This window comes from Nilaparvata lugens, chromosome 3, assembly GCF_014356525.2.
Source record: "Nilaparvata lugens isolate BPH chromosome 3, ASM1435652v1, whole genome shotgun sequence".
Taxonomy (NCBI): Eukaryota; Metazoa; Arthropoda; class Insecta; order Hemiptera; family Delphacidae; genus Nilaparvata; species Nilaparvata lugens.
The window spans coordinates 86,921,207-86,947,102 of NC_052506.1; the positions used below are offsets into that span (position 1 = coordinate 86,921,207).

General features: G+C 34.2%; 1 protein-coding gene across 12 annotated transcripts in view; it reads right to left on the reverse strand.

Annotated features, from left to right (window-relative positions):
- The window catches only part of LOC111054844 (pleckstrin homology domain-containing family G member 5), a 322,094-nt gene that overhangs the window by 122,446 nt on the left and 173,752 nt on the right, over positions 1–25,896 (reverse strand). For 3 of the 12 annotated variants that reach the window (XM_039424911.1, XM_039424919.1, XM_039424918.1), the window contains one exon: positions 25,147–25,287. The exons of the other annotated variants lie outside the window; for them this stretch is intronic. In XM_039424911.1, coding sequence (XP_039280845.1) covers positions 25,147–25,287 — 141 coding nt within the window. The remainder of the gene's footprint in view (positions 1–25,146; positions 25,288–25,896) is intronic. 12 annotated transcript variants of the gene reach the window in all.

A 25,896-nucleotide genomic window follows, 5' to 3' on the forward strand; every position in this document is an offset into this window, starting at 1 on the left:
TGTGTGTGTGTGTGTGTGTGTGTGTGTGTGTGTGTGTGTGTGTGTGTGTGTGTACACGATATCTTATCTCCCAATTAACGGAATGACTTCAAATTTGGAACTTAAGGTCCTTACACTATAACGATCCGACACGAACAATTTCGGTCAAATGCAATTCAAGATGGCTGCAAAAATGGCGAAAATGTTGTCAAAAACAGGGTTTTTCGCGATTTTCTCGAAAATGGCTCCAACGATTTTGATCAAATTCATACCTAAAATAGTCATTGATAAGCTATATCAACTGCCACAAGTCTCATATCTGTGAAAATTTCAGGAGCACTGCACCATTTATGCAAAGTTTGATTTTAGATTCCCAATTATCAGGCTTCAGATACAATTAAAACAAAAAATTTCAAGTGGAAAAGATTGAGCATAAAAATATCTACAATTACTGTTCAGTAGCATTTCCACCTAAAATTGAAAAAAAGCTCGAAATTCGAGAAAATGTTATTATTTCAATCAAAAACTGTTGGGAACTGTTGATTCTATTAAATCATTCACTATGAAGAGATAGCAGACTTCGTGTGTCTGCTGCGCTATTGTCCTGTCACCAGCTGGCTCAGATCTTAGAAAAGTAGACTTGAGATGCGCGGGAACACTAGCGTCAGTTGATCAGTTATCATAACGGCAAGGAAAGTTGTGTGAGTGCACCACACCAGATTTTTCCAATCGTAACCCACTATTATTCGTAATATTCCACATTTTATTCCACATTTGGTTGATTTTATTTTGGATATAAATCCCTCAACTTGACGATAACGTTCATACTAGATATCATTTTATTCATTCATTTCATAGTAAACTGTGAACAGCGATTCCTATCAATCGATCAATGAATGAAAACTCAACTCCAAGAATGTTCTTTATTCAATCAGTGATTGAATAATGAAAGGGAGATGAGTCTACATTGGAAGATTTCTTAAGTCTACTGGTTTAATCCAAATAAACGGTAATAGGGATTTAGAACCCGGAAGTCTCACCCTTGCATAATCTTATTAACGCTTCAGGCTCAAACGATTCAGTTATTTCTTATACCTCAGTAATAACTTATTTAGGTCTCTGTTTATGATCAAAAGTAGTCTGAATCAGTAGATAACAATAAATACTGGCTTATACACTTATATACAATAGCTTACAATACAGCAAAATTATAGATGAATTTACATAATATAGACTAAGAAAATAATTATTGAACTGTATATGATATGAAAAAGTAATTTGTAATATAATAACTATAGATAATTATATTGTTATGCATCTACATAAATTGGCGGAGCTTTGGACATATCAATGTCCATTCTTCGGAAAGAATATTAAAAATATCCTCCCCACTAACTCTCTACCAAAACGTTAATTTAATTAATTAAACTAAGGATTTATTTATTAATGGAAATTTTGTGAAAGTTTTAATAAATATAAATGTTTGAGAGAAAAAAAACAGAAAATTGATAAAGTAAAATAATTATATAGGTAGATAAGATCAAATTATTGATTAATAAAATGAAGTAGGCTGAAAGTAGATCAGGGTATCAACTTCCAGTAGTATACAGCAGTATGCAGTGGATAATTAAAAAAAAACATGAGTTTATATAATATATATATATATATACAATTCATTCTAAAACAGGTTTAAATGTTTGTATTTGTTGGATGGGTGGGGAATGGTTGTCATGTGATCGTTCTAGGGCCGGACAGTTTCAGTCATTTGTTCCAAAGGTTTTTTTTTTAGAGTCAGGATGAAGCTCGCTCGGCTCTCGATGGACCTGATAGAAACAGGAAGTGCATCCATGCACGACAGGCACTGACTAAGAAGGATTTTGTGAAAATAGTAGTTCGATGATTGGGTATCCTTAAAGTACTTTCTCCGGTTCTAGTATGTGAAGCATCTATCCTCCTACCTCCAGAGACAAATTTGAAATCATCTTTAAAATAGTTCGGATTACCGTATTTCAAGATATCTCTAACAAGCTTGACTATTCGAAAAAGCCTTTGATCGGGAAGCTTTAATGTTGAACTAGCAATGTGGGCTGGGGTGATATGATCATGGTGTTGGAGAGAGTAGACGAAACGTAGACAATAATTTTGGCAACGCTGTAGTTTATCATTCAGAGTGACTTGCATATCGTTAAGAACAGAATTACAATACATTAAATGTGGGAAGATGAGAGATTGAACCAATAATAATTTAATGTTTCTAGGGAGAATATCGTGCATTTTCTTCAATGCATGCATGGCTGAGATGAGAATACCTTTTTACAAGTTTTGTTCACTTGTTCTGACCAGTCAAGAGTATTTTTCATAATAATGCCTAAATTTTTAACTGAGCTACAGTAAGGAATGTCATTACCGTCTACACTAATTTTGTGAATCGATTCAAGGTCAATATTGTTTATAAGACGAGAATATCCAATTATAATGGGTTGTGTTTTGATGGGATTAAGCTTAAGGCCATTTTTCTTTGTCCATTCCACTATCGAATTGATATCCTGATTCATTATTCCAACTGTTTCATTAATTTTTGTTATGGGACAGCTTAAATATATTTGAAGGTCGTCTGCATAAGTATGGAAACTGGAGAATTTGATAATGGAAGAAAGGTCATTAGCATACAAAGTGAAGAGGAGAGGGCCTAAAATTGAACCTTGTGGTACTCCATGCATAACGTTTTTCCAAGTAGACATATTGTCACCGACGGATACACATTGTTTCCTACCTAATAGATAGGATTTAAACCAAACTAACGAGTTGTGACTGAAACCAAGAATAGCCAACTTATTCAGAAGGACTGTATGATCAACAGTATCGAATGCTTTAGAAAAATCAAATAGGGTGAGGATGGTGCCCTTTCTTTGGTCCATAGCTAACCTTATATCATCAGTGACACGAAGCAGAGCTGTCTCAGTTGAATGGAATTTTCTGAAGCCTGATTGAAAGTTATGAAGCTTACTATTGTTGTCTAGAAATTTTACAACTTGAGCATGAATGAGTCTTGAAGAGAAAGAGCAAAAGAGATAGAAAGAGCCTTCATATGTGTAATGTTACGTTTTTGTAATATAGATGTGATTATTGAATCAGGAGCGAAATTGAAGAAGTTGAAACAGGAAGAATGCGTTTAGGTAATAACTACTGATCTTCAGGAACTTAATGTGATTTTGTAGAATAGGAACTGTGGATCCGGTGGTAGAAAAGTTGAGGTATAAAAACTTTCCTCGGAAACGTCATGGCACAAATTGCTTCCGAGAGTTGTAGAGTTGTTTCCTATGTTCAAAGTTGAAAGAAAATTGAAAGCATTTATCGAACATTGAACGGTAAAGACTGATATGTAATTCTAGAACTATGAATCACGAGAGTGATTTCTCATTTCAATCAAGATTATGATTCCATTCCATCATTGCTGATTTTACAACTATTTCAAAATATTTTTTCTTATAATTATACATTATTGATATTGAAGACCAATTTTAAAGATTCAATTTTGTTTTAAGGAATTCTATCAATCAGTTATCACGCATCTTTGTTGGATGATATTTGCACAATAATTTCAGGAAATCAGGTAATAATTTCAGCAAACTTACAACATTCCTCTTAGGGGAATAGTCCTCTTATATTCACCATGTAGGCATTGATTTATTGAACTTGAATTTAAAAAACCGTTTTGGAGTGAAAATGCACTTACATTGACGATCGTCAATTCCTACAGTCTGATGATGACCAACAACAGGTCAAAACGATCGTCACTACCAGTATAAGTGCATTTTCACTAGAAAAGTGTTTTTTAAAATTCCAGTTTAATTTTAATAGTGGAAAAGTATGGATATGCAACAGATTAATTTATTGTTGTCTTTTTACAAGCATTCTACATTCTACAAACCATTCTGTAGTACTCAAACAATAATATTTGAACAAAACCATTTCATGGTATCGTGTTACTGATGTATGTAGCTACAGTATCAATGCATAGTAATTCAATCGTTGATATGATCGCTTCGATAACTAAAAACTATATATCGATAATTCATTAATCATTCCTTAGGGGATTATTCGCCCTATATTCACCATTTAATCATTTAATTATTTTACTTTTTACTCATAAAATATTCTTAGAAACCATTCTCTAGGACTCATACTATAATATTTGAACTAAACCATTTCATAGTATCGTGTTACTGATACTATTTCTAGCTACAGTATTGAGGAATAGTAATCTCGTAGATATAATCGATTCAATACCTGAGAATTCTGTTAATATATACTGATTATCTATTAATCATTTAAATTGATTATTCATACATCAGTGCATGAATAATCAGTGAAACAATCTCCAAAACACACACTTGACACCTGAAAGTATAAAACAAAAAAATTGATATCAGCGTAACTTGGATACAAATGGAAGTTTTGATCTTATTCTTTGTAGAGAACTTTTAGTACGGTACTACTACTCCACAGCAGTATATTGTCAACCATACACAGTTATTTTGGGATTTGTCAGAAGGATAATGAGAAATTTCTAAATGAAATAACATTCTTTTTCAACCTTGTTTGGCCATGACCTTGGAAAATTGATCAGAGATGAGAGCATATTAAGAGAAACGATTTTTTGTGCAGTTGAAAGTGCACTCGACAAATAGCAGGAACAAGTCACATTCACATTATAGAGCAGGTTGCCGAGAATGAGGTGCTTGTAATGTGAGTGAAGTGTGGAGTCGTCGTGTAGCCTCAGTCTGCTAAAGAGAGAGACCGCTCTAAACACGCCTCTCCAATGAAGCCTTCTGTGGAGCTCCACTCTAGTAGTGGCTTGCACTACAGGCACACAATTCCAAACCGAGACAATCTACTCGTATCCACCGCTTTACATATTTTACCAGATGACTGAATTTGAAGTTTCTATTTCAACCCTGGTCATTCCGATGTTAATTCATATTTCATGTACTGTTTCAAATGTCTAACAATGCAACTCAATTAAATACAACTTGAACATTTCTCTCGACTTTCCACTGTTCTCAATAAAACAGAATATCAGCGAAATTTTTAGCAAGTTGTGGGGGGGGGGAAGGGGCTCATTAGTATAAAAAGATTTATTGTATCGAGATTTCACTATGAAGACAATTTTCCCAACAATTTTACTATTCCCACAATTGATGAGATTTTCAATTTCCAACATTACAGACTGTCTACTGAGTTCGGCAGTTATCAAAGTTAGTAGACGATTTTCTCAATAATTCTACTATTCCCACAATTGATGAGCTTTCCATTCACCAACATTACAGGCTGTCTACTAACGTTGGGCAGTTGTAGATATCAAACTTATCACTACTTCCATGAACCACATCTATTTATATAAAAGCGAAATGGCACTCACTCACTGACTGACTGACGCACTCACTCACTCGCAGAACTAAAAATCTACCGGAACAAAAACGTTCAAATTTAGTAGGTATGTTCAGTTGGCTCTTTAGAGGCGCACTAAGAACGGATTTGGAAAAATGTCCAAAGATACACCCAAAATCTACGTTTTTCCAGCGTTTTTTAGCGTTTTCTCAGCTTTATCGAGAACAAATAAACAGGAAATGTTCAAATTCAGTACAGAAGCTAAGCTAGGGTGTAATAATGTTGTGTTGGAAGGAATTTGCAATAACGTCAAAGATACGCCAAAAATTAGCGATTTTCCAGCGTTTTTCGCTTTTTCTCAGATTTATCAAGAACAAAAGAACAGAAATTGTTCAAGTTTAGTACAGAAGCTAAGCTAGGGTGTAATAATGTTGTGTTAGGAAGAATCTGAAATAACGCCAAAGATACGCCCAAATCTGCGTTTTTCCAGCGTTTTTTGCGCTTTCTCAGATTTATCGAGAACAAATGAACAGAAAATGTTCAAATTTACTACAGAACTCAGCTGGGGTGTAATAATGTTGTGTTAGAAGGAATTTGAAATAACGCCAAAGATACGCCCAAAATTAGCGTTTTTCCAACGTTTTTCTCAGCTTTTCTGCGTTTATTTGAGAGACAGAGAGAGTGAGTAAGAGAGATTTAGGAAGAGAAAGAGGAAGAGAGAGAGATGGTAAGACTGTGTGAGAAAAACAGACAGTGTGAGTGAAGGGAAAGAGAGTGAAAAAGGGAAAGAGAGAAATATTTAACGGTCTTGGAAAAGAGAACTTTCATTTGAAACGGAATTAAAGATACACGTCATGTTAAGCATGAGGATATAACAGGAAAATAACATAGTCTCAGTACTTTGACTTTCTGATGGAATGAAGCATGCTCAAATGAAAAATGCAGGCGAGCGAAGCGAGCCCACTGATCTCATATTTGGACGATCGGATTGGATAGTCGGGGGTCCAGGGGGCGGAGCCACCTGGCTAGACGGATATGGCGAGCGAAGCGAGCCAGACGGCTGGTTATATAATACGAGAATATTGATTATTCAGTATTTTCAGACTAAGTTGAATTTTTATGTAATGTGTTTGTTTAAGGAGTGTGGTATGATATTGGTATAAATGATGTAGCCAACTCCATCTATCGTTGAAAAAGTAGTAATATAAATTAGTTAAATGGTATAGAACAGCACACAATCTATTACACATTAGTGTTACCATTGTGTCGTACGTTGATTCAAACAACGTTGGGATTGTGGGTCCTACATGAACAGATCAATACCCCCTTAATATGATGTGAATAGCATTGACATATTATTAATGATAGATTACAGGAACTAGGCATGTTATTGTAATGCACGACACGCACAATTGAGTCTGTTCTGTTTTGGCAATTCAACATGGAGTCATAGCTTCTTGATTGTCTCTAGTCCTGCACAAGATGATAATGAGGAGTAACAATTTGAATTTTCTTCACTTTACTGCTCTCTTTCAAGTGAAATTATAACAGTTTATCAGAGAATATTGTATAGCATACCCGGGAAAATTTGTACTACCTAAATGTAACAGATGAACCTACAACAATCATTATTGAAATGAAGTAACAGTTACATCATTTTTGCTGTGAATTCTTTATTGAAATCGAGAAGAATGCTGGATATAGTCGGAGCTCAACTTTAGGCTTTTGAGTGAAATTATAAAAGTTTATCAGAGAATATTGTATAGCCTACCCGGAAATAGTTATTAGTGCAACTAGTGCGCAAAGTGACAGTTTGCTGCACCGAAAGAAACGTTTACGCACGAGCCAAAGGCGAGGGGGGAATGGTTTCTTGAGTGCAGCAGAGGAACTTTGTGCACGTATTTCACATTAGATTTTTCCTACAGTTACCATTGAATATGGGAAGTGGTTGATTATGGGTAAAATGATGGCTGGAATCCATCAAATGTTTGTCTGTATAATTTTGTTATTAATAACAACTTTAATTTATTTTCAACTTGATAATCCAATAGAAAATTAATAATCGATAATTTATTCAAATTGAAAATTAAATTAATCCAATTAATTTGAAAATCTGAATAATTGTGAGTAAATCTTAATTTCTATATAATTTTTCAACTAATCAATTGATGAATGAAAAAAATATTATCTGAAATAATGAATAATTAATAATATTCAAAATGTTTAATTTAATGAGTTTTCATTTCAATTTATTTGAAAATCAGAAAAAAATATAGATAGAACAAATTTGCATTCAAAATACACGCCAATGTCTACCGATAATGTCAACAGCTGATTGGGATGGCTGCAAGATGATACGCAAAGTATTAAGAGTATGCAAAGTAATATTTTGCGCACTAGAGCGGAAAAGTGATTCTTTGCGTTCTGTAATTAGTGCAGGAATGGTCACTTTTCAAGGTAACTGTAGGAAAAAATTATACTACCTAAATGTAACAGATGGACTTACTACAATCATTACTCACAATGGAGTACAAGTTACATCATTTTTGCTGTGTATTCTTTATTAAAATCGAAAAGAATGCTGGATATAGTTGGAGCTCAACTTTACACAAAACAGTGATTTCTATGGGATCCCTTTATTGGCCTTGTCAAGCACGCCCTTTATTGAAAGGAGGAATAATATAATAATTAAACTTTGACATACCTATTATTCTCTACCAATAGTAAACCTTCAAAGTAGCGAGATCGACCAAGTAATCAATTGCTTGCCTACTCGCCTATCGGTACACACTGTTTACACTCAGTTTATATAGTACGGCTTTGAGTACACAAATTCCAACCGAAATCTGATCTTAGTATGATTGACATTGCTACTAAAATTAGCAACTAGTTTTTCAAGAGAAATCTCATATTTGAAATCACTTTACTTAAATGGGCTAATTTTGTTCAAAATAGTAAAACAATATAAAAACTTGTAGTACACTTTGTTAAAAACTTAAAATATTTTTATTTTTATGTAGTTGAGAAGTTGATATTGAGGTAATTATTCATATTGGATGAAAAAGACTAAGAAATTGTCAAAAAACCACAGATTCATTGACACAGATATTGATACATTAGTCAATAGTTTTTCCCTTTTACATATGTGTTTTATTATCTTTCACAATTGTTTTCTTGGTTCTTATTCTGTACTGAAAGTAAATTTTGTTATCATGGCGGTGCTTAAACCGCCATTTTGTCACACCGTTGAGTGGGAGAAGACTGTCTAGCTGAGCCAATGGCAGGCGTTCATGCCCTTGACCAATAGCAGTACTCGCCTACTAGTATAAATACTGCTACTCTTGTATTTTAGTTTTAGTATTTTAGATTGTATTTTGGATTAACAATGGTGTAATAACCGAAACCGGTCTTTCTAAGTATCAATAAATCTGTGGGTTTTTGACAATATCTTAGTCTTTTTCATTCAAAATATTTTAATGACTAGTTCCAACCATAGGCCATTTTCAAGTTGAAATGTTTTTTATTGATTTTCTCATATTTGAATAATACATTCGGCAGCAGATCATTTTTTTCTGTACTGATGACGCACAATTGCATTTTTGACTTGTAAAATTTACAGTAAAATGTGTACACTGAAATGTGTCATGAGCTATGTAACTATTCCGTCATATAATACGTATATTTTGTATTAAGGTGCGGACAGACTTTTGCGACACGAATACACGCATTTCATTTTCATCAGCTGGTGCTATCTATGCTCATTATATAATAATGAGTCTCAATGTTTCTGTATGAATGCAGATATGGTAAGAATAGCATCAGCTGATGGAAAGAGAAATACGTGTTTTAGTGACGCATAAGTCTGTACGCACATACAGCCTTCACAAACCACTTCAACAACGTTCCTACGTAGCCTACACGAAAAGTATAAATATTATCAAACAAGAAAAAATCTAGGAAGAGCAGGAAGATCTTTTAGGAAGAGCAGAATAAGTTATTACCAGATAGGGAAACTGAGACAAAAAATAACAAGGAAATCTGAAGGAATAGGAAGCTACGGAATATAAGCCTCAAATGCGATGAATCGGAAGAGATTAAACCACTTGACCCGTGAAATCTAAAAGAAATATCTTCATCGAGTATTATCGAGCTTCGCCTCCCTAATTCGGAGCCCATTTCGTTGGCGTAGAGAATCGATAACTGATTTTCGACTAGCCTACATGCTGAAACAGTATCATCTGTTGGAGGGTGGAGAACGATTTCATGGCTACAATTTCCGCTCCACAAATAGCTGACTTGCCAGTAATTGCTTGATGGAGTCAGCAATTTTTGAGTTTAGTAGTAAATAAATGGAGTAACGGCTTTCCAGCATTTGTTTGTTTATGGAATAAGCATGAGTTGATTGAGGTGCGTGACAGAAGCGAATGAAACCATAATGTCGCAGAAATCGTACAATCGTGACTGAGAACAAAAATATGGTGTGGCGCACTCACACAACTTTCCATGCCGTTATGAAAATTGATCACTGACGCTAATGTTCCCGCGCATCTCAAGTCTACAATTCAAATATTTGAGCCAGCTGGTGACAGGGCAATGACGCTGGAGACACACATGAGGTCTGCTATCTCTTCATAGTGAATGATTTAATAGAATCAACAATAATTTGCTATTGAATAATCACATTTTCTCGAATTTAAAGCTTATTTTCAATTTCAGGTGAAAATGTTACTGAACATTAATTGTGGAGATTTTCATGCTCAATCTACTCCACTTGATTTTTTTTGTTTCAATTGTACCTGAAGCCTGATAATTGGGAATCTATCTGCATTGATGGGGCGGAGCTCCTGAAATTTTTACAGATATGGGACTTGTGGCAGTTGATAGAGCTTATCGATGACTATTTTAGGTATGAATTTGATCAAAATCGTTGGAGCCGTTTCTGAGAAAATCACGAAAAACCCTGTTTTTGACAACATTTTCGCCATTTTAGCCGCCATCTTGAATTGCATTTGATCGAAATTGTTCGTGTCGGATACTTATAGTGGAAGGACCTTAAGTTCCAAATTTCAAGTCATTCCGTTAATTGGGAGATGAGATATCGTGTACACAGACGCACATACACTCATACACACACACACACACACACACACACAACACACACACACACACACACACATACAGACCAATACCCAAAAACCACTTTTTTGGACTCAGGGGACCTTGAAACGTATAGAAATTTAAAAATTGGGGTACCTTAATTTTTTTCGGAAAGCAATACTTTCCTTACCTATGGTAATAGTGCAAGGAAAGTAAAAATAGAGAATTCAGGAAACCAACTTGATCAGTTGCACTACTCAGTTCAAGTATTCTGATTTGAACTGGAATGGAGTGGATTGTGAAAAAAAAGTGTAGCCAGATGTGACTCAATGTAGGCTGCACATTAGAATAGTAGAATACAAATAGAGAATTCAGGAAGCAAACTTGATAGTTACATTACACAAGAGATGAATGAATACTCTTCTCTCTGGGCCGGTTTCCGAGCCACAATTTAGCCAAGTTCTAGACTTTAAACAGCTGGAGTCAGAAAATTGGCTATCCGAAACGTGGCGTAGTCGTAGTTTTTATGATAATCTTTATTTTCTCATTTTTTACTTTCCTTGCCCGATTACCTTAGGTAAGGAAAGTATTGCTTTCCGAAAAAAATTAAGGTACCCCAATTTCTAAATTTCTATACGTTTCAAGGTCCCCTGAGTCCAAAAAAGTGGTTTTTGGGTATTGGTGTGTGTGTGTGTGTATGTGTGTGTGTGTGTGTGTGTGTGTGTGTGTGTGTGTGTGTGTGTGTGTGTGTGTGTGTGTGTGTGTGTGTGTGTGTGTGTGTGTGTATGAGTGTATGTGCATCTGTGTACACGATATCTCATTTCCCAATTAACGGAATGACTTGAAATTTGGAACGTAATGTCCTTACAATATAAGGATCCGACACCAACAATTTCGATCAAATGCGAATCAAGATGGCGGCTGAAATGGCGAAAATGTTGTCAAAAACAGGGTTTTTCGCGATTTTCTCGAAAACGGCTCCAATGATTTTGATCAAACTCATACCTAAAATAGTCATTGATAAGCTCTATCAACTGCCACAAGTCTCTATCTGTGAAAATTTCAGGAGCATCGCCCCATCTATGCAAATTTTTATTTTAGATTCCCAATTATCAGGCTTCAGATACAATTTGAACAAAAAAATTCAAGTGGAAAAGATTAAGAATAAAAATCTCTACAATTAATGTTCAATAGCATTTTCACCTAAAATTGAAAATAAGCTCGAAATTAGAGAAAATAAGATTATTCAATTGCCAACTGTTGATTCTATTAAATCATTCACTATGAAGAGATAGCAAACTTCGTGTGTCTGCAGCGCTACTGTCCTGTCACCAGCTGGCTCAGATCTTGGAAAAGTAGACTTGAGATGCACGGGTACACTAGCGTCTGTTGATCATTTTTTTTATAACGGCAAGAAAGTTGTGTGAGTGCACCACATCAGATTTTTATAATTGGAAACGTTTTTCCTTGACGAAATGAAACATTCCTAAATAAATCAAAATAGCTGAAACTTCACACTATTTTCTCTTTATTTTGATTTGTGTTCAATTTTCTAGTTTTTCGAAATTCAATTTAAACGTGACTTTGACTATGACTACGCCCCGTTTCGGAAAGCCAATTTTCTGACTCCAGCTGTTTAAAGTCTAGAACTTAACTAAATCCCGAGCTCGGAAACCGACCCTTAGTTTCCCAAATCCTATTATATTAAGCAATTTCTGTATTTATATATCTGGTTATTTATATTTATTTATTTCTGGTTATTCATGTTTAACGGGTCTCGAAAACGGCTCTAACGATTTTCACGAAATTTGGAACATAGTAGGTTTATGATATAAAGATTCGATTGCACTAGGTCTCATCCTTGAGAAAACTCGCTGAACGACATTAAAAGGATAATTCATCCCTGGCTGAAACAGCTTTGGGTAGTAAAAAAGTGAGTATGTGAAAAATCAAAATATCGCATCCCCGAAATTCATAAGATGACGTATAGCCAGCTGTGAAATAAACACGATCATTTTAGAGAATTGTGTTCTGTTTATCAATAAATAAAAAAAATCTGGTGTGGTGCACTCACATAACTTTCCTTGCTCATTTATCTATAAGCCTCATTCTTAAACTAGGATAATTTAGGGGGATAACATAATGCCGATTGGCGGCTAAATAATTAAAACTACGATTATCGATTATTGTTTTCAATAACTGTGATTAACTGTTTTCAGAAACTACTTAGTAGTTTCAATGTTTTCAAAGTACATTTTCCTTTGTTTCAATTATGAAATTTGAGGATTTTTTAAAATTTGTCAAAACAGCTGTTCTACAAATAAAATATCGACATGTGTTCTTTTGAATAAACTGCTCTAACTACCTACCTTTACAAAGTAAATTACAAAGTAGATTTCACAGTAAATTAAATAAAATGTAAAATTAAATTTCACAGTAAAGTAAATTACAAAGTAAATTTACAAAGTAATTCACAAAGTAAATTTCTCAAGGATGGGGTGGACCCCCTGTTAGTTTCTCAGGGAGGAGACTCATGCCAGTTAATAGAGCTGATATATAACTCTATATAGGGTATGAATTTGAAAAAAATCGGTCCAGTCATTTTTGAGAAAATCGTGATAGAAATTTAACAGAATTCATTCTTCTCAGGAATATTACGGAGCTCCTGCAATTTTCCCAGAAATGAGACTCATGTCAGTTGATAGGGCTTATAAATAGCTATTTAGGGTATAAATTTGAAGAAAATCGTTAGAGCCGATTTCGAGAAAACCGTGAAAAACATGTTTTTTTCATGGAGTGACATAATCGGAGGTTATTGTCAACTTTATCAGAGGTGACTTAATCAGATGCTTATGTTTTGTTAGAGGTAGCCTAAAACTGAAGACCTCCGATGATCTGGATTAATGTTAGTGAGCATTTCAGTGTATTGAGTAGCCTACTTTGACGTGATGTAGTGCTCTCTAAGTTCCAAAACAAACTGTCACCATGACCCATAAACACTCTGTAAGTGGCTTCTTAACTCCTCATCAAATACCATACCTCAAACTTTTCACTCACAACTAGTTTAGCAATGTTTTGACAGTGTATAGCCCCGCCGCTTCCCAGCATATAGGCGTCATTAAATGAAAATATAACTCAGAACTTTATTGATCGATCAGAATGAGATGATCATCTTCTCGATGACAACCTGATAAATTCATTCAAACCCTCCCCCTGACGGATTTTATTCATGGGGAAAATTAGCTGACAATATTTATTACATAATCACTTTATATTATTTTTTCTTTCAATAAAAGCTCTTATTATTATTATTAATTCATTCAAACCATTATTAGGTGAAATGAAAGTAATTAATGAAATCGAATAAAATTTGATGACCTACTGGGTTGTATTACGAGAAACTTCATTCAATTTCTTAAGCTGTTTTTACACCAACGTTGTTAACAAAATGTTTATTTCTCCGCTCTCATAGATTATATTAGATTGAACATAACTTATCATACACATGATGAGCATATGTGTTAGTCAAGTTCCAATAATGTAAACGCTGCTTTATACAACTCTGTTATAATATTTAAATCATTCAAGTATTATTCGTGGATCTAATGTCTGTAGTACCGATCAATATTACCATAGATGAAGGATAAGCATAAGTATTATTCTTATATATTTAAGCTTATAAATTCATGATGAGCGATTCTATAGTCTGATTTTTACGGTATCATTGGGGTATGAAGGAGGCTTCTTATGTCCGTGTTATTGATGGTGAATTAATTTCAAGATATTTGATTTACTTCTACAATAATACTTTCTACTCAATTGTTCAAATAATCTGGACGAATTTCAGGGCACTGCCCCCATCAGGGCAACGGGCCCCTTCTTCAGTGCAGTAGGGAAGAAGTACCTTCGATACCGTACTATATTTCTTGTCTCTGATATTACTACCAAATCCTTAACTGTGATTTAAACATGAAAGGAGCTTGAAATGGATTAAATAGGGTACAATGAGAGTCTAACTCAGATACTGTGCTTGATCTTGTTTAACAAAATACATTTATTCACACAGCCTAATTTCTCATTTGTACGTTTTCCAGATTAGAAATCGGTCCTCCCAATTTTATCCCCATAGTTAACCCCTCTTCCATTTGGTTTACTCTTTAATTTACCTGCTCTAAGCAAGTAACAACTGAATTCTTATTATTACTGGTGATACTATTGCAGAGTACACTATTTATTAAAGATAGAACTATCATCGTTTTTCAATTAGACAGGAATCCACAACTACAGAGTTGGAAATTATTGAGAACATCAAGGGAAACTCAGGTTACTAATCAAGCTACATATTATACAATATTTCTGTAGCTCATAGAAATTGTTGGAAGTTAGAGACATTATTTCGGATAAGCATGAATTTCCAAAACTATCAGTCTCTACTCTTTCAATCCTCTGATGTACCTGTAATCTTTTCGGTAACCATTATATGTGAGAATACTTCTTATTTTAGTGATGGTAATGTCAAATATTTCTTCTATGTTTGGTTTTGAAGCATCTAAATTTAAAAAATGTACGTTGTGAAAATAATTAAGGACTGGAACTGTTGTGAAGTGAACAACTACAAGACTTAACCTATTTCGGACTATGTTTAACCTTATCTAAATTTGGGAGAGGAATAGCACAAGGTTACCTTATTTTTTCTCTCCCTATCATTTTGATGATGTAAACCTATTTCGGACTATGTGTAACCTTATCTAAATTTGGGAGAGGAATAGCACAAGGTTACCTTATTTTTTCTCTCCCTAACATTTTGATGATGTACTTATTGTATCAATCAATGAAGAATATCACTAATCTAGTGCTAAGGCTTTCATCCATTCATACTGCATTATTCAATAATGTGTTCAGTGTCAAACGATTATATTCTCACACATCACGTGGTCGAAATAATAATACACTTATCACGTGATTTATCGCAATAACGGTAACACTGAGATTACACATAGAATTAGTGATTGAGAGACAATATTGGAGAAGCCTAATTTGAATGGCAGCGGCTGCAATATCAAATCATCGAATACTAGATTGTGGATTTAGTTCAAATGGCTGATCATTGATTCCGCTCAAACTGATTTTGTGTCGGCGCATCATGCATGTATGGCATATAGTGGTTCTATAGTATGGCACGTGCATAGAGAGCGTCTCCAGATCTAATAATGTGATGCACTAATTGAATCTAACCGTGCATTGTGAATCGAACCACGCAACAGTCTGTATGTTGTACCTCCCTTCCCTTCAACGGCCACTTGTCAACAGGACTTAGCCATCAATTACTGTCAGTTGTTCGACGATTTTATCGCCCAAATTTAACGTTTGCACAAGTCCTCTGCGGTCAAATGGAGCCACATCTGCAGCAACCTGCGCTCTGCGGCGTCAGTTACATTTGCTGTTCATGTGTTATATTCCATGCAATGAGTTGAGCATTCATACTTTATTGTAAATCCTCCACAAAAAAAACGATATTTGAGAAAGTAATTGAATTGTTGGCTTATTTGAATTTTTTGAGTGAATTTGTTTCATTGAAATTGTTTTACTTAAAAAAACAATACAAGTGAAACTGCTTTAATTGAATATAGTAATTGAAGCAATAATTGAATAAGTGAATTGTTCACTCTCATGCAAATCTCAAAAACATGATATCAATCATAGTCACAATATCCTGTTATCTCCAATCCATTCATACTCTGAATATCTCTCATCTGATACAATCAGTACCACCTCTGGGTGGTTGACAATGAAATTTGGAGGGAATGTTTGGAACACAATTTTCGACTTTGCAGCTTTGTTGAGACTAGTTTGGAGGTGAGCATATCAAAAATCCCAACCCCCTACATCATGTGCCGAAGGGATGAGGGTGGTTTGAAAGTTGCATTTTCCACTTATTACTTACATGCTAGTATCTTGGAAACAATATTTCTATTGACATAATCATCCATATGAAAATGAAACTTAATAAATTTCCTACAAGTTTTGTTTGGTAGAGGTTTTCGATAAATCTGATACTTTTCGTGATATTCATGTTCTAAATTGATGCATTTTCAAAAAACCAGTTTTTCTTCCATTTTTTCGCTCTTTCAAGTCTTATAACTTTTCAACAATTGATGAAACAAGAATGTGCTAATGACTAGATTGTAGAGCATCAAATTATATTTCATTTCATGTATAATTCGACTATTTCACGCATTCCCAAACGACTGTTGAAGCAGTTTTAGTTTTGAGTGTCTTTGTTTGGTAGGAAGTTTAGAAACACCCCCGTGTCTATAATGAGGTCCACGTTATAATGACAGTATTTGATTAACTTTGATGTTGCTATCCTTGTCTATCATTCGACGAAGCAGGTAGTACTATCCTTTTCTAGCTCCCCAACGATGCCAGATCTGTTTTTGACAGTGCAGAAATATAATTAATAAAGGCAGAGAATTTGCAACGCTGTTCTCCTATCTTTATCCACTGCCATTATAACGTGGACCTCACTATAGTTCCGCAGTCGTTCCGCAGATGTTGCAACAGTCGTATGGGAATGCGTGAAATAGTCGAATTATACATGAAATGAAAGATAATTTGATGCTCTAAAATCTCGTAATTAGCACATTCTTGTTTCATCAATTGTGACTTCTGATATGTTAATCCTCTTACTATCCTTAAAAGAGCTGTGGAGTTGAAAATTGTGTTCCAAACTTTTCCCTCTATAATCTTCCGTTGACTGGACTATTTATATACAAATATCAACTTCGAAACACAGGCTGGAATCAGTGTAGCATTACCTACGCTCAGAAGATGTCATTCGAGATAATGACGAAACGTCAGCAAGTGAGTGAAACTGCTTATGGGATGTAACCGGTTGATAATTCACCATATTTATCCATCCACGAAAAGTTAACAAATATCATAGGCTTTATATAAACAAAACGCTGTTAAGATTGAAAATAAACAAGAAAATCTCAATTACCTAATTATAATTAGGTACTTTCACCCAAGGATGGTATATAGCACTCTATACAGGGTGTTTCAGAAGTAGTGTCGAACATTTTAGGGTATTATTCATGGATGATAGGAGACTACAAATGTCGTATTTGAATTTTCCAAAACTCAGCGGTTATCCTTATAGCTGCCATTTTGTTTTATCACTTAGGAATTTTTATGTCAAGAACGAAATGTTGTATTGATCTGAAATTTGGCATGAATATTTATGCTATAAAGACTCAACTTAAAAAAATAAAATGAAAAATTGTCAATGTACATATTCGAAATGGCGGACATTTTAATTTTTTGATGGCAAATTTCACGAAAACCGTTCACTTAACAGAAAATTTACAAGAGACAAAAAAGTTAACAAATTTTATCAAGATTTCAAGATACCTTATTTATTGAGATTGATTGAAGAATAACAAAGAAATAAAATCTTTTCGTACTGCATGCATGCACAAGACAAACAAGACATCTGAAAAACATTGTAAAATCAGCTGTATGGCCATAATGGAGCCATGCAGAGTTTCAAAGCTTCATCTTAAATACAATTGTAATTGAAAATTTAATATTGATATTTAATTGGTGGAAAGTGGTGATGCATGCAGTACGAAAATAATTAAATTCTTTGTTATTCTTGACCAATCTCAATAAATAAGGTATACTTGAAATTTTGATGAAATTTGCTAACTTTTATAATAGTCTATACACTATTCTTGACTTTACCTACATCTACACAAAACCTAAAATACATAACATGACATAGCCAATCACAAACTAACAAACTAATGGAGTCATCATCATCATCATCATCATCCATCATGGACTAGGCTTGTAGAGCCTGTTCCGGTGTCCACCGCTTCCTCGGTCTTCCGACGTCTCTTTTCCCATTTAACTGCGACATCCAAGCTTGTAGTGGAAGACGCGTTGGTGACATACACCGCAAGTAATTTGTCCACTTCAATCTGTATTTTTTATGATTTCTGTTAGTGAGTATTCTTGAGAGAATTCAAACTAAGGGAGTATTCTAGATAACCTATTATCAGAGAGTTTCTGACTTCCATTTCTCTGAGATAAACCAGTATTCATGGAGACAACCGGAACTGGATTCTCGAAATCTGTGAGTGCACATCTATGAAGATTTTTATGATCATGTCACATGTTTGTTTGATTGCTGTAATGTCACACGACCTATTCAAACGCAAAATCATTTTTTTCTGAAAGGTTTGCCATTCTACGTCACGAAAGTGTGAATACATGTGTGTCACACAAAATCATGTACAACATCGGGCCAGATGAGCATCGCAGTTCTACGTCAATGGAAAAGTTGTACAGCTAACAGCACAAAACAGGCACAAAAGCGGAGGCAGAGTTACAGGATCAGTGATCACCATGTTGTGGCCATTCATAAAACTGTTACAACGACAGCAGATGAGTTTTTCAGTTGCCTGATACCAGAAAAGGTAGTAAACGGTATCTTTAATCTATGATGATACAATACTGCCACGTTATATTATGACCCAAATACTTCATACACAATCAGGATAATGGTATTTACAATATTGTTATGTATTGAATTGTATTGTACCACCCTAATATTTTTCACTGCTTATTATTCAAAGTAAAAATATTAGTAATTACTATTAGACGAAGGTCCAATTAAATGATGTAAGTCACCCCAAAGACTTCTGCTACTGCAAATATTAACAACAGGGTAAACAGCCAGATGGAAATTCGATGAGCGCTACTATACAAAAATTAATTTTTGTAAAAATATTAGTCCTCTAATGCTATAGTGAGGTCCACGTTATAATGGCAGTGTTTGATTAGCAATGGTATTGCTATCCTTGTCTATCATTCAACAAAGCGGATAGCGCTATCTCTTTGTCGCTTTGCTCTGTTGCCAGATCGTCTTTTAAAAATGTAGAATTAATAACTAATTAACAAAATATCCTATTATATTAAGCGAGCAATTTCTGTAGTTATATATCTGGTTATTTTTATACCATCCTGGTTATTTATATATCTGGTTATTTATATTTTACGGATCTCGAAAACGGCTCAAACGATTTTTACGAAATTTGGAACATAGTATGTTTATGATATAAAGATTCGATTGCACTAGGTCTCATTCTTTGGAAAACTTGCTGAACGACATTAAAAGGATAATTCATCCTTGGAAAACAGATGATAATTTCGTCGTCTCTCGATAACAGAAGATGCGTGTGCCTGTGTGGGAGAGAGAGAGAGAGAATTATTTCCAGCTGTGTAATCATAATCAATCAGCGAGGGATTCTATCTAGCTAGACAGTTTAATCGATTTGATCAACTTAATCTGATTTGTTGACATGACATGATAATCCTCCTAATTTAGAGTATATCATAATTTTCAAAGTTGATCATTATTTGACAATTTCAAGTGATTAGTGAGTGTTATTTTGTTATTCAATTTGGTTTGTATATAATCTAATTATAAATTTTTTGTTTTCAAATGTTTGAACAGAAAATTGAATATGAATTCAAGTGTATGGAACATAACCTACTTTCTGGACTATTTATAGTGTATAAATCAAAATTCGGGAAAGAAACAGTTTTGGGCTGTGCCTGTTAGTACTACCACAATCATTTTAAAGAATTGTGTTCGGTTTATCAAAAGTCAATAAATAAATAATGGGCGAAGCTCGGCGTCCCGATATTCTCATCATAATTATGTAAATTCATTATGAAATTATTGAAAAATATAATTCTTTGCTTAATGAAATATAATTGATTATTTTAAACGAGTATGAACAGTTTATATTACATCAATAAACCTGTATCAGCTACCGTCTCTAGAAGGCATTGACAAGAGGATCGGCAAAGTTTTTCTCCTATCTTTCTCCACTGCCATTATAACGTGGACCTCACTACAGTAATTCTATCACTCAACAGTAATTCAGGCATCTAAATATCACACAAAAAGTTTGCGGGCCCTTTAGGCAGCATAAATTTTCTAAATGGGTCACACGTGTACCAGTTGAGTCTACCGTAAAAAAATTCATATCAACGCGAGTGTGGACATTTACGTGGTTTGATGTTTTGCATCATTTATGCTGGCATCCATTTATTTGCGCCTTAGCACCAACATTATTGATGTGCTGATGTCTCTCCAGTATTGGTGAGTGTCCGTTTACGAGCAGAACATCGTAAAACAGCTGTTTTTGACGGCAGTTTCAACTTGTACATGGGCATGCTTCTGAGCTGCTTTGGATTCAAGAAATACTTTCAAGGAACGTGCAGCTACGATGGAATTATTGAGTTTCGTAGAAACTGTTAAACATCGGAGAAAACTATCAACAAAATTGTACGAGAAATGTTTTTCCGTCATGGAATTGGAGGATACAAAAACGTTACTAGTACATTTTATTTATTTATTTACCACAAAAATGAGCAATACATCAGTGATTGCAACTACAAAAATACTCATAAAATTCATTTATAACTTGTAGCCTAACTGAAAGAGGTAGTAGGCCTACAGAAACAGATGTTCAGTTTTGGTGGAAAATGGTGATCTTTGTCTCTTTTCTGTATAGGGCTAATTTTAATATGGATAGAAATAAAAATCTCAGTACCCTTTTTTTGAATTATTTTATCAGTGATCACTTGAATGGCATGAATGTTGTAATAAAATAATTCAAAAAAAGGAACTGAGATTTTTATTTCTATTTATGTTTCCATTCAGGTAATCACTTGAAAATGTCATGAATCTTGAAACCTGCTGTGATAAAATAATTCAAAAAAGGGTACTGAGATTTTTATTTCTATTTATGTTTCCATTCAAGTAATCACTTGAAGATGGCATGAATCTTGAAACATGTTGTGATGAAATAATTCAAAAAAGGGTACTGAGATGTTTATTTATATTTATGGTGATCTTTTTGACCTTGACCTTCGGTCAGTATCAGGAAAGCCGATCTAGCAATAATGTCACAACGAGATACAAGTGTACAATGGTTGTACATATTTGTATATTTTTGTACATTTTGTAGATTAGTTGAGCCTTAAAGTTAGGAAGGAGTGGTTCATGAAATATTCATTCACACAGAAGTTTGGATGAAAAAATATGCACAGAATAATAAAGTCATGTAGATGACAAAATGTTTGAATAAAGCAATCCAATATTTAGATGTATTGGTAGCCTAAATGTTAGGAAATAATCCCGAAATAACCAAGCGGCTATTAAGATGAATTGAGCTGGGTTGCAAAAAATGATAAAAAATGTAGATGTCATCCAATATTCGAGACAAACAACAAAATAAACGGGAATAATTCCATACATTTCGACTGCTATTAGGATAGATAAGGCCAGTGAGAAAAATCCCAATAAATTTGATGGAGCCCTCATATATTCGACTTTAATTAGTGCTGGATGTCCTGAAATAATCGCACACATTCAAATTGAGAGAGCTATAAAGTTGGCCTGAGCTACTACATGCAATGGTAATAATAGTAATCCACTGCAGATAAGGGCAATAATAGCAGAAGACAATAACCGAATGAAATCCGCTTAGAATAATCACAACGAAGAGTGCAGTGGCAATCTGTGAACTACATTTCAGTTCCCTATATGAGGAGTGAGAATGTCTCATGTTAATACCAGCTTCAAGTTAAAACCTCCTAGAAGACACCGATTTTCCATTCCCGAATTAATTAACAGAACAGTAACAAGATTACGTCTCTAGTACAACATTGCTTCCATTTTCAATTATATTATTCTACGATTGAAGAAAATAACAAACATTGTTCAAAAAACTTCTCAAAACTAGAAAACCTGATCTCTCAAGTAAGAATGACTGTAGGGTGATTTAGATAAATTGAATGAATTTCAATACCGTTGGTACAAAGTCACTTTTCATTACAAAAATATTGGCAGAGCAAAAAGAGTCGAACCCTTTAATATTTTCAAATTGAATCAAATTTATTCACCAATTAACAACGGAGTTACAAGAAAATAAATACATAATTTTTATTAAATAATTGGCGTGGCTAGAAAAAGAAACATTGTGCTCTAGCCACGAGTTCAAACATTCCTCACTATATTCAACATGATTTTAGAATAATATTAATACAGCTCTTATTTCTCTCCCTTATTCAGATTAGGAGTTCAAAATAAGGTTGTGTCACTTTGACTTTTCACTTCACATCACAAGTTTACTTGAAATTTGGAATTTGGAGCAATATTAAAATGAACAATGAAAATGGAATACCACAACTGAAATAACATATTAAATATTGAAAATATTGAATAAACTGAGAAATTTGGACCTTAGAATCACACTCAAATTGATTCCATTTTAGTCAAACTGAGTCCAACACATTATCGTTCATTCGCATCTAAAAACTAAAACCCAATGGAGTAGAATGGAATAACATTAAAGGAATAATACTATGATTCTGATTCCACATCAAAAAATCAGGATCAAAATCCGTAATCTCAAACACAGAATTCCTCATCGATCTCTTCTCTTACGCGATTTAGGTTTTGGCTATAAGTTAAGTTTGGTTATAAGTTGAATTTGATCGACTGGACCGAACTTGAAAGTAAGTTTTCCAGCTCTTACAAATGTAGCGTTAATGGGGAAAAACCCTGTGCAAAGAAAATGAATTGAATATTGCGAATATATATTTTTTCAAGTTAATAGTATAAAATTTATATTCAAACTTCAAGGATAACAACAGGCACAACTTAAAATTAAACTTTTCAGTGCTTACAACTGTAACGTAAAGGAAGTAAAAATTCCGTTAAAAGAAAATAAATTAAATTTTGTGAATATTTTTGTAAGTTAATGGTACGGCATTGATATTCAAACAACTTTAAAGCCGTGCCCACACTGAACAAATGTTCGACATACATGTTCGGCAAACATGTTTGTTGAGGAGCTCAGGTACAAACATTTTGAAAAGTTTGGACAATCATTGTTTGTCAAACAAAAAATACTGTTTTTCCAAACATTTTCAGTGCCGACAGCTGTAAAACATAAATCTGTTCTCCCCACTTACAAAAATATTCCGTTTGGTGACGCGTCCACACTGGCCACGGGCAAACATTGTTTGTCAAACATAATAAAATCTGCCCAATCTGTTTCAACAAAAATGTTTGTCGAACATTTGTTCAGTGTGGACACGGTTTAAGAATAACAACAGACAAAACATAATCTTACGATAATGATTTCAGTAACATCATATATTATGTTTATTCATTCATTTATCTATACATTGATAGTTACAATATAATTCTCAACTATGAATGATTGGGAGAGGAACAACAGGCTTAATGCCCAAAACTGGTCCTTTCCCAAATTTGGATAGAAATCGTCGAAAATGGGTAGAAATTCCATGTCGTAGGGATCAGAGGACAAGGAACCGCCTTCTTATGCGGGTCAACGTTCCACGAGATCCTGGTTGTTGAGAAAATAATGTAAGTGGCTTTGACTTGTGGGCAAGCAGTGAATAGTTTGCTGATGTACGAGCTGCATACTTTCAACAGTTGGCCCTAACGAGATGCTCTCCAGCCCTTGGAGGCCAATAAAGCCTTTCCACCAACCACATGTACTCTTCCTAAAGTCTTCCTACTTCTTACAACCCGTTTTGATGGAATCATTCAAGTTTTCGACCTCATTATACCCCAATAATTTTTAAACTCATTGCAATTTGTGTTTTTAATATATTCTTTTAATTTAATTCCGAAAAAAGGTACTATAATAAACCTCAAGAGTACTATAAAGAGTATTTTACCTAGTAGTTCTGTGAACAGTAGTTCGCGCTCAGTAAGTTACATTGACCTGTTGTTATGTTTTCTCAAAAATTAATGAATAATTTATCGATTTAAAATGTCTAGGAAAAATCCTAAATAAACATGGAGCTTTCTGTCCTATCATAACGTGACGTGTCGTCCCGGAATGTGAGTGTGAGCGCTGTTATCAGGTCTGGCTGCAACTGTCTACAACGTTGATGAAAAGATACATTTTCAAGATGTTCGATGTTTTTGAACGGGTAGTATTATAGTCAACTGTCTACTAACGTTGATGGAAAGATACATTTTTAAAATGTTCGATGTTTTTGAACGGGTAGTGTTATAGTCCACTAGACAGCTGATTTATGATGAATAATTCTATAGTCTGATTTTTGCTCCGATATTGGCGTATGAGGGAGGCTACTTTTCCCTTTTATATTATCCTTGGAATGCAAAATTTCCAAAAACGTTGTATGTAGGTCGACGCGCAATTTAAAAGGAACATACCTGTCAAATTTCATGAAAATCAATTACCGCGTTTCGCCGAAAATGCGCAACATATAAATATTTAAACATAAGAGAAATGCCAAACCGTCGACTTGAATCTAAAGGTGCGTACAGATATACGCGCCGCGAACATGAGCCATTCACTTTTAATCAGCTGATTATATCTGTATTTTTACATAAACGGTAAGATACAGTTATGAAAAGCTTGGCATCAGCTGATTAAAAGTGAATTGTTCATGTTCGCGGCGCGTATATCTGTACGCACCTTTAGACCTCACTTCGCTCGGTCAATTATTATAACTGTGTATGTTTTTTTGGGAAAATAAATTTGAAAAAATATTGATAAAAATCAAAGTGAAACATTTAAATTCAAGCCTAACCTGAGATCGAGCTAGCGGCCGCCTGCGCTGGGACGGAGGGGGCACCTCAAGCCTTGCAGCCGCTGCTGCAGCACTGGTCTCCTCTCTGAACACCGTCTCAGGCTCTAGCGCCTCCATCTGCGTCAGGCTGCGAGACCGACCCTACAAATAAAAGAAAAACAAAACAATTATTAAATTGAACAGAGCAGTACACAAAATAATTGATTTCAATACACTGATTTGAAATGCTTGTTCAATCGAAAAAGTGTTATTTTCCATATACTTTAATTCTTTTACTAAGACACAAATCCAGTTCAAATTGTAATCCAGTTGAAGCACACGTTATTGAAAAAGAGAATATTTTGTGACAGTATAAAAATATCATTATATCACATAATAGTATAAATTATGAACAATAATTGCATTGCTATGATTTTACTAAAACACAAATCCAGTTCAAACAGTAAATCCAATTGAAGCACACGTTAACAAAAATTAGAATATTTTGTGACAAAATAAAAAATATTATTATATCATATAAAAGTATAAATTATGAAAAATGATTTCAATGATATGAAAAGCATAGTGTAGTCGATCTGCAGTCAACACAGAGAAAGGAAAAGAAATGTTAACAACATTATTATTTGTGATATTAATAAAAATCATTCCATGACCAGATGGAAGCAGATCGTTATTCGTCTTATTTTTCTCCTTCTTTCTCTTCTTCTTCTTCCTCTTGTTGTTTTTTCTTCTCCTTCTTCTTCTTCTTCT